General features: G+C 37.4%; 2 protein-coding genes across 2 annotated transcripts in view; both read left to right on the forward strand.

The window, feature by feature from the left end:
* The window catches only part of LOC144441217 (uncharacterized), a 36,267-nt gene extending 29,197 nt beyond the window's left edge, over nucleotides 1–7,070 (forward strand). The window contains 1 exon segment of the mRNA XM_078130776.1: nucleotides 6,986–7,070. Within this exon segment, the coding sequence (XP_077986902.1) occupies nucleotides 6,986–6,998 (13 nt within the window). The 3' untranslated portion in view covers nucleotides 6,999–7,070.
* Nucleotides 7,012–9,312, forward strand: LOC144441218 (uncharacterized). The gene has a single exon (XM_078130777.1). It carries the CDS (start codon nucleotides 7,012–7,014, stop codon nucleotides 9,310–9,312), a length of 2,301 nt encoding a protein of 766 aa, XP_077986903.1.
* Nucleotides 9,313–9,579: the final 267 nt, after the last annotated feature.

Below are 9,579 nucleotides of genomic sequence, written 5' to 3' on the forward strand. Positions count from 1 at the left end.
TGTACACACAAACATCTTAATTTTATCAGTTGCCTGATGATCGCTGAGGAAGCATGAAACTCCGAGTAAAGACTTATAACATCTCATTCTTTTGAATTAAGTCTACGCATCGAACACTCTTCTCTCCAGCAAGACACTCATATAAATAAATATAATTATAAATATACAACATGGATTGGAAGTTAATGCTGGTTCATTTCCATGTGATTGTACCTGATGTGGTACATGTCGTTTTATTATTAATAATAATCATATTTTGGCCCAAGGAACAGTGTGGTTGTAACGAGACGATTTACTTCTTTCGGTGCGTAGCTAAGTGTATTGCAATATATGCCAGAAATGTGGGTTTTTTTGTAATATAGGTTCGACTGTACGTCGTCTTGGTGATCTTTTCGTGGAACATCTCCGTCTTACTAGTTAAACAATTGTAGGGTTCTTTTTGGTGTGTGTGACTTTGAAATCTTTTCGCGCGTGATTTAACCGTTTAAAAGAACTTGTGGTATGTCGTTCTATTCCATATCATTTAGATATACAGTCAGGTATATATATATATATATATATATATATATATATATATATATATATATATATATATATATATATATATATATATATATATATATATATATATATATATATATATATATATATATATAATATATGATCGCCGAGGAAGCATGAAACTCTGATTAACAACTGATGCATCCATATTCTTTTAAATTATATATATATATAATTTAAATTTAACTACGGACAAATCTTACCACTGACTTCCTATATATATATATATATATATATATATATATATATATATATATATATATATATATATATATATATATATATATATATATATATATATATATATATATATATATATATATATATATATTAAGTGTATTATATAGTATATACTTAACATTAGGAGTTTCTCGCTTCTGTGGTCATGAGATGGCTAGATCAGTTTGATAAGGTCAAACCTTAAGACCGAATTATAGTCATCTGATGACCACAGTGGTATTAAGTATATTATGCTCTGCTAATATTGCATTGAGCAGTGTTCTCTGTTATTATTATTATTTATACACATTCCAAGCAGGTCGAATGTTAACATTTAAAGAATTGATGGGATATCCCTTGTGAAACTGAACGCTCCATGACAACGGTTGAAAACTCTATGGCTTGTTAAATGGTCATAAAATAAAGCGGTAATTTATCTATTTTTAATTCAAACAACAATTTCAGTTCGCATAGCTATGGATGCGATTATTGAATGTGTATGCTATGTAGGTATAGAATAGTGACCATACTATTGACAACACAGCTGTGTGTGTTCTCAGTTTTCGATCAATAATTGCAAAATATTGATTTCGTTTTGGACCACGTTGCACTTTCGTAGAAAAGCAGAAGCTTGAATAGACAAATCCTCACTTTTGGAGAAAGACGGGTTATATCTCACAGTTTGGAGAAGATACTCTGTTGCAGGGATACATTTTATGAGACACTGGAGTAGACATTTTTCAGCGACGACATTTTCACAAAAACGACGCTGTTACTTTCAATCCGAAGAAAATGAGTCTTGTTGGTGTATTGTTGACGGACCCTACTGCTGTTTTCATGACACGTCGTGGAAAACCAACCTTTCTCTTGTACATAATTGGTTGCGTAGCAACCATCATCTTTATCTATTACATCATGTTTCACGATGGACGTGAGAAGGACTCGCTACCCTGGTCGCTTGACAGAGTAAATCCAAAATTTGACACTAAGGATTCGAAATCGGAAAGAAAGAAGCTTATAATTGGGAAACAGGTAGTTCAAAACGATGTGCTACACGATTGGAAGTTGGACATTGATGACGATTACTTGGCAATCCAAGAACATAACAAAAAACACCCTGAAGAACCTCCAATCGTTCCTGTCTTCAACCCGAATAAGCATTTAGATCTACTAAAGAAAAGCCATGAAGGAAATGTTATACAAGAAAAGCCAAAACCAAAAGAATTCCCTGTTAAACTTCGCCATAGTCCGTATTATTTTGATTGCAAAGAACATCGCCTTCATACCCTAGTGCTTATACAAAGTCAACCTGATAACGTTGCTCTGAGACGGGCTATAAGACGCACATGGGGTTCACCTGGGAATATGGAAATATATTCTAAGAAGGATCCTAATAGATGGAAGATTGTATTCGTTATGGGGAGTTCATACGAAGATATTATTGCACAAGATATCGCTATGGAGGCACAGAAGTACGGGGACATCCTGCTAGGAGATTTCAAAGACCTAGAATCTGAAGAAACCAGAAAAACAATGTTAGGTTTTATGTGGGCCTCAGATGAAATATCAAAAATGAACTGCAAACCAAAATTCGTATTAAAGACAAACGACAACATTTTCGTTAATATGCCTATACTTGAACGTTGGTTGGAAAACAATATCGAGGAATCGAACGACATCTACATGGGGAAATTACTACGGGATGATATGCCAATCAGAGATGAGGATAGTGTTCACTTTGTGCCATACGAGGATTTCGATAGAGATGATTTCCCCGATCTAATACAAGGACCTGTATATCTGCTTTCCTACAATGTTGTACAAGATATGGTAGCATTGTTTAATAGTGTTCCTCCTATAGCCATGGATGATTGCTACGTGGGAATACTAGCAGAGGTTTTAAGCGTTAAACCTTTGAATAACGATCGTTTTGTTATGGTTCACAAACCATCAAATGTGTGCCATTATAAATCTATGTTTTTTATGTATGACGTCACTGCAACAGCCCATATGCACGTATTTAAGGTTGTGGAGCGAGCCTATAAGGATAAAGAATGTATGGCGGTAGAAACAAAAAATGATTTGAAATAAGCTTACGACTTATGATGGCGATCGTGCTTGCAAATACATTTCAATCCATTGTTATGAATTTGGTATAGAACATAGGCTAGAAATCAGGGTAAAGCAGTATCATGGTTCAGTATATGTACAGTTACCGGCGATTATTGTGAATGACATAAATTACCTACTATAGTAATGAAATCTTTCCTACGAAATATTTATTCGTTATTTCTTGTATTGTAGTTACTGTTGTCGTAAGTGTGGTAGGCCATAAAGATTGACCAAACAAGATTGTGAACTTTAACAATCGTAGATGCACGTGTGATCACTTTAATTTAAGTTTTATGCTTTGCATTTTGTATGTATGTATGTATGTATGTATGTATGTATGTATGTATGTATGTGTGTATGTATGTGTGTATGCATGCATACCAGCTGGCTGTATAGCACATATGTTCTTTATTATGGTAGATATATGTACTAAATGTTATGGAATTTGAATATATATTCTTTAGATATAGCTTAATCACAGAAAATCATTAACTTTGCAAATTACTCATTAAAACTAAACACTATACCAACAAACTTTAAAGGATATGTGTACGTGTGCTTTGTTGTGGTTGTTGTTTGTGCCAAATTATATTGATTTTGAAGCTTACATTCTTAAAGTGGCCATGTGGATGGGGATTTGGTATTTATTTTGGATGTTTCGTTTATAAAACAATTTCATCATGGCTTCCTACTTGAAAAAAATCAATGTGAAATCGTTGTTTGAATCCAATACATGACAAAAGATTAATAAATGTGTAAAGTATTTGTTATTGTAGGTATGTCAAGTTTACCAAGATCTATCAACAAATATTTTGACGTTACTGTCACTGTCGCATCCCTTAAATCTTAGTAACCAAGTCATACTAGAACATATGATTACATAGTATACATAAAAGCTGACTATTAAAAGCATATTCAGAACGAAACGAACCGACGGACGATTGGAGGAACAACCCACATTCAAAATCAAAACGAGGCAAAATAATATAGAGGTGACTGAAATCAATATAGGGCGACATAGACTGACGGTAACACGCAGCTGTACAGTTTACATTGGTGCATTTGTTGATGATCATTGACGTAAAAACACCTTGCGACATCACCTTATTATCAACCATTGAATCCTACAGGTGGTTGAATTACCTCATAGCACTATAGTGGTCACCCCTACCACCATCATAACCACCACTACCACAACAACAACAAATTTGTAATTACCTTGTCGTTCATGTTTGTCAGTGTTTTCATGTCTTTGTTTGTTTGATTGATCCTCCGTGATCTGAACCCAGTCATAAAGCCATGTCTATTTCCCAAAAATCTATTTATCAAATTTACCCGTGTCGACATCATTTGCACTAGTAGTTACACTTTGTGTTATTTTATCTGTTTAGAGTTTATATATGTTTAGAGTGTTTATATCTGTCATATATCTATCATTCTATTTGTACACATTCACGATGCCCGGTGTGAAAGAATGTCTGATTTTTCAGGAATAGTAAATCCCGCCTTAACAGCGCCCTCTAGTTGTGTCGGTCTGTGTGTGTGTAGCGTTAGCCGATGTAACAGAAAAAGAGGTCAGAAAAACAATGACAGACCATTGTTACACTCCACTTCACCTATTGTATTAGGGCATGAAACATTAGCTTATACTGACAATCACGTCACTTTGCATGTCTATACACATTCTATTGATGTTACCCCTACATGAATAATTGATTCGATCTTCCAGGTGAAAAGGTGTAGTCTTGTGGCCTAGTTAGTGTTTTACCAACTCAAGTTACTGATTAACTTTTATAACAGTAACCCTGTAAGAAGCCAAGTATTTTACAACTAGTAATCATTCTTAGTTCAGAGGTGGACGTAGCATAAGGTACGTGCGTGTGTATTGAGGTGTGTTATGTGTTTGGTTTCACAGAGTGTGTAGACACGGGCGTATGGACAACTTGAACTTGTCATTTTGGTTCGCTGTGTCATTCATACTCGTTTCTCATGGCCGACGCCTTGTCTTCATAGTTTTCCTATATAGTAATTTTCAAATTGTCGTATTCAACAGGTGGTTACAAGTACTAGTTCTGTAAACTTATGATTTAGGGGTGTATTTGACCATAGACTTTCGTGTAGGGTCTATGATTTGACAGAGTTGCAAAACGAATCAATGTGATCGTAAGAATGTTTCCCATAGCCAAAGGAATGTGACAGCCATTATTCATTTTCACAGACCATGAGACCGTATGTGGTGTCTCTGCCTTTTAGTCGAAAACTCCGAAATGTGATTCTGCTGATGTTTTTCAAAGTTTACTAAACTACTCGAGTGTGGAAGTTTAATAGTGTGCATGCACAGTGGGCGTTCTTTAATGAACACCAGAACGATATGGGTAACGGATCAACTCGTCCCAATTTCAGCTTGTCCCACGTAACTCGTCCCATTTTCAACTCGCCCCAATTTCAACTTGCCCCATTTTCAACTCGCCCCAACTCTTTACAACATAATTTGCCTGTACATATATGGAAATCGAAGCTAGTAGTACTCAGGTTGGAGGGTCTATGGTGTCTCGTATTCCACTAAACGAAGTACCACTTGCGCTGTATGTACTACAATACTTACGTTAACCAATTGCATTAACTCAGGAGAGGAGACACGTCTCCAAAACCTACAGTACGCAGAAGTCGTAAGCGTATAAGTCACAAATATTCTCCCTGGTTATTATCATTATTATTTGTGTTGTAAACATTAAGTCCTTATGCGAAAAGTGACATTTCATGACTGAGGAAAGTTATAAACACCGTTGCCTATCTGTGCAAGTGTAAGTGCTTGATCTAGCAAACAAATCTAGCTAAAACCCACATGCATGCGACCACCACTTTCTGCTATGAAATGCTATATTTGCTACGATTCGACTGGCAATGTATGTAAAATCATGTAATTTTTTCGGTCCCGTACTTCAAGTCCATGTATCGTTTAGATAAACATTTACTAGTGTTGTTGGGGCGAGTTGAAAATGGGGTGAGTTGAAATTGGGGCGAGTTGAAATGGGACGAGTTTGAAATTGGGACGAAGTAAAGCGCAATCGATCGGAATTCAGTTGTAAATATTTGGCATTCCACAATGATCAGTTTTTGCTTTGAACCATGGAAGTATAACATATCGGAATGAATCGACCTAAATACTCGCACGCCACAGAATAAGTACGACAGGAGCAGTGACTCATGACAAGCTAGACATGTAACGCAAGTGCAAGATCATCGTCAGTTTTGAATTTCAATATAATTATGTGGAATAGTTACCGTTCTGGATGATTGCGATTCACTTTGAGTCACTGCTCCTGTCGTACTTATTCTGTGGTGTGCGAGTATTTAGGTCGATTCATTCCGATATGTGATATACTTCAATGGTTCAAAGCGAAAACTGATCATTGTGGAATGCCAAATATTTACAACTGAATTCCGATAATCTGTTCGTTCATAATAGTCACGCTCCAACGCATTCAAAACGTTGGCAAAAACATATTCTTCAGACTTCAAAATTTACCTTTAATAACGTCTACACTCGAATGTGAGCAGAATATCTCTACACTCGACGTCGACAAGAATAATTGTAACCCAAATTCCACCGGGGAATGTTCATAGTCTTGTTGTCTTCTTACAAGGGGTTAAGGGGAATGTGAATTCGCGAAAATTTAGTGGGATTTGATGATCTGATACAAAATGTTTATGGAATTACATATAATAAAGTTTAATTTCATTGAATGAAATATACGTATTCTCCTTAATTAGTAGCGCTACTTCAGATGTATGTCTCAATCTAATGGACTATACAGGCCCGGTATAAAGGTAGCCATAGCAAGGCAAACGCCCATACTTACATAATACCGTAATTCTAACACATCTACTACAATCTAACGACGTTACATAAGATCAAGGAATTGCCTCGAGAAGGTCAATCAGATAGTGAAGCTCATCATATATTTGCTGGTAAATAATTTTGTAGTACAATCTAAGACCACCAGTCTGAGGTACAATTCAAAACAAAGTTAAGTATGTTTTTAAATAATTTTTTAGTGCAATTCAAACCACAATTTATTTTTGTTCACAGATTCAATATATAGAGAGAGGCAGGCCATGGCATCGAACCAAACTCAAGTTTTGGAACAACTACTGCAATGTCCCGTATGTCAGAGAGCATTCACAAGACCTGTCATTCTACCATGTTTCCATTTATCCTGTCGGGGATGTGTAACCATTAAAAACGTCAAATGTGCAGTTTGTGACCAGACTTTCGATCTATCAGCAACGGACAGACCCCTTCCAAGTGCACACTTCATTGAACATTTGGTGAAAAGAGGAAGTAAGACACTTCAAACTAAAGTTTTCCGCCTATGCCAAGAATGTGAGAGTCCGGCCGCACACCACTGCACCGACTGCAATCAGTTTCTATGTGAACGTTGCAAGAAAACGCACGAGAAAACAAAATCTCACGAGATTAAGACAGTCGAAGAATACAAACGAGAAAGTCGAAGTCCTATTCCATGCCCCTTACATCAAGATAATGATGTCGAATTCATGTGTAGTGTTTGCAATGTCCCGATATGTATTGACTGTACCTCAACCTCCAAACATAAAGATCACGAACATGTCACCTTGGCAATGGGCATGGAGAGCATGATGAAATCAGACAAAAAATTGATTGATGATGTTTGGGTAAAAGTCGCAGAAATGGGTGAAAATTTGGAAATTTTAACAAATATCAAACGAGAACTTCAAGAAAGAAAGCATACGAATTCAGAAGATATACGTGATCACGTGGATACGTATCTTAAGGCGGTCTGGGAAGCCGGGCAGCAGTTGATTGCAGAATCTAACAAAGCATTCGATAACAGTATATCTGTTTTATCATCAAAGATCAACGAAGGGGGTACGGTTCTTGAAGATCTGGAAGGTTTTACGAGGCTTGCTGAAGGCCTTTTCGAACCTGGCGACAACGCTTCCCGCTTCTTTCTTGCACGACAGTGCAACGACCAGATGAGAAAATTGCTACAAAAAGACGTCAAAGTTGTAGCAGACGACATTGTCAAGACGGATTTTGCAGTCAACGAAGATGCACTAATTTCTGTCTCCGACAATCTGTTAGGTTCTCTAGAGTATTCACTTGTTCCAGTCCCACGAGAATTAGAGAGTTTGATAACAGACACATATATGGCCACCGAGAAAGACTCTCCTTTGACAGAGTCGCCCGATGAGAATTCCGCGGTGGAATCCATGGCAACAGAAAAACAACCAATAGCAGTTGACCAGCAGTTAGAAAACCTCGAAATTTCTGCCAACGTTTTAGCAAATGAAAACCACATTGAAGAAAAGGATAGAAATTTGACTGGAGATGGGGCAACAACTATAACTGATACAGAACGGGTTCAACAAGGCATTGAATCAAATATTATATTTGAAAGAATCCCTCGAGCGAATAATAATATTTCAATGAGGAGATCATTGGGTGCGCCTATCAAAATGGTCGAGGAGAAACAAGCCGCTAATGATCACAATTATTATCTTCCAACTGCTCGGGATCGAAATTCTGCCAAACAGCAAGTCAGAGAAATCGAAGAAATGGGAGTTGTCGATGAATCTGCAGAATTTCTTGAACCCCATGGGATAGCTGTCGCTCCGAATCGACGAGTCGCCATTGCCGATACTCGTAATTGCGAAATCAAACTCTTTGATGAGGACAGAAGCTTCATAAGGGCATTCAGAATTAAACGAAACATGTTTATTCCTGGTAAATTCTGTCCATTCGACGTAGCTTTTGTTGACAATGAAAGACTTGCTGTGACTGACTGCGAGAACAACTCGTTAGTGATCTGCAACCTTCTCGGGAAAATTTCCAAACGTATCGAAGATGCTGCGTTGAAGAAACCAAGAGGTGTCGTCGTCGATCAGCAGAGAAGGGTCCTAGTTGTGGACGGCCACAATCATCTTGTACGAGTGTACGAATTGGACAGTGGTGACAGAATCATGAGTTTCGGTTCTGACGACGGAGTCTCCGGAGGCAATCTCGCCGAACCGTGGTTTATTGCTGTCAACAGCTGCAATAATATACTGGTAAGCGACAGCAGAAAATCCTGCCTAATGGTGTACGACGAAGATGGTCACTTTCTACATCGTTCCTTCATAAAGTCGCGCCATGGACAAATGCGTATTGATCCTTGCGGTATCTGCTGCGACGCCCGGGGTAATATCTGTATAACGCGATATGATGCAGGTGGTGTGTACGCATTTGGTCCTGATAAAAGTTACATATTTGAGTTCGGTGAAAGTTGGCAGAGCTACTATGGAATAGCCGTCGACTGTCAGCCACCATGGACTGCCTACGTCACTGACAAAGTTGGGAATTCGGTGTATGTTTTTCAGAGAGTTGAAGAACCATAAGATAAATAAAAAGTAAACACAGTCGAATATACTCTGGATTGCCAAGTGGAGAGTGCATACTAGTCTAGTTTCGAACCACAAACATCTAAATAACTCACTTATGGGTCACTCACTAGTATATAATTACTACTCACAAACTTACCCAGTACATGATATCACTCTTGTACGGCAATGATATCATTTGTATCGATGACAAAATTGAACAGTGTAGGACTACAATGGTTTTTAATCGCAGATAGTAAACTGTTTTTAGAATTGACTTGACTG

Source organism: Glandiceps talaboti, chromosome 10 (assembly GCF_964340395.1).
Source record: "Glandiceps talaboti chromosome 10, keGlaTala1.1, whole genome shotgun sequence".
NCBI lineage: Eukaryota > Metazoa > Hemichordata > Enteropneusta > Spengelidae > Glandiceps > Glandiceps talaboti.

Excerpts from the sequence above, each read along its gene's own strand:
- LOC144441218 (XM_078130777.1), top strand. The coding sequence starts at position 7,012 with ATGGCATCGAACCAAACTCAAGTTTTGGAACAACTACTGCAATGTCCC.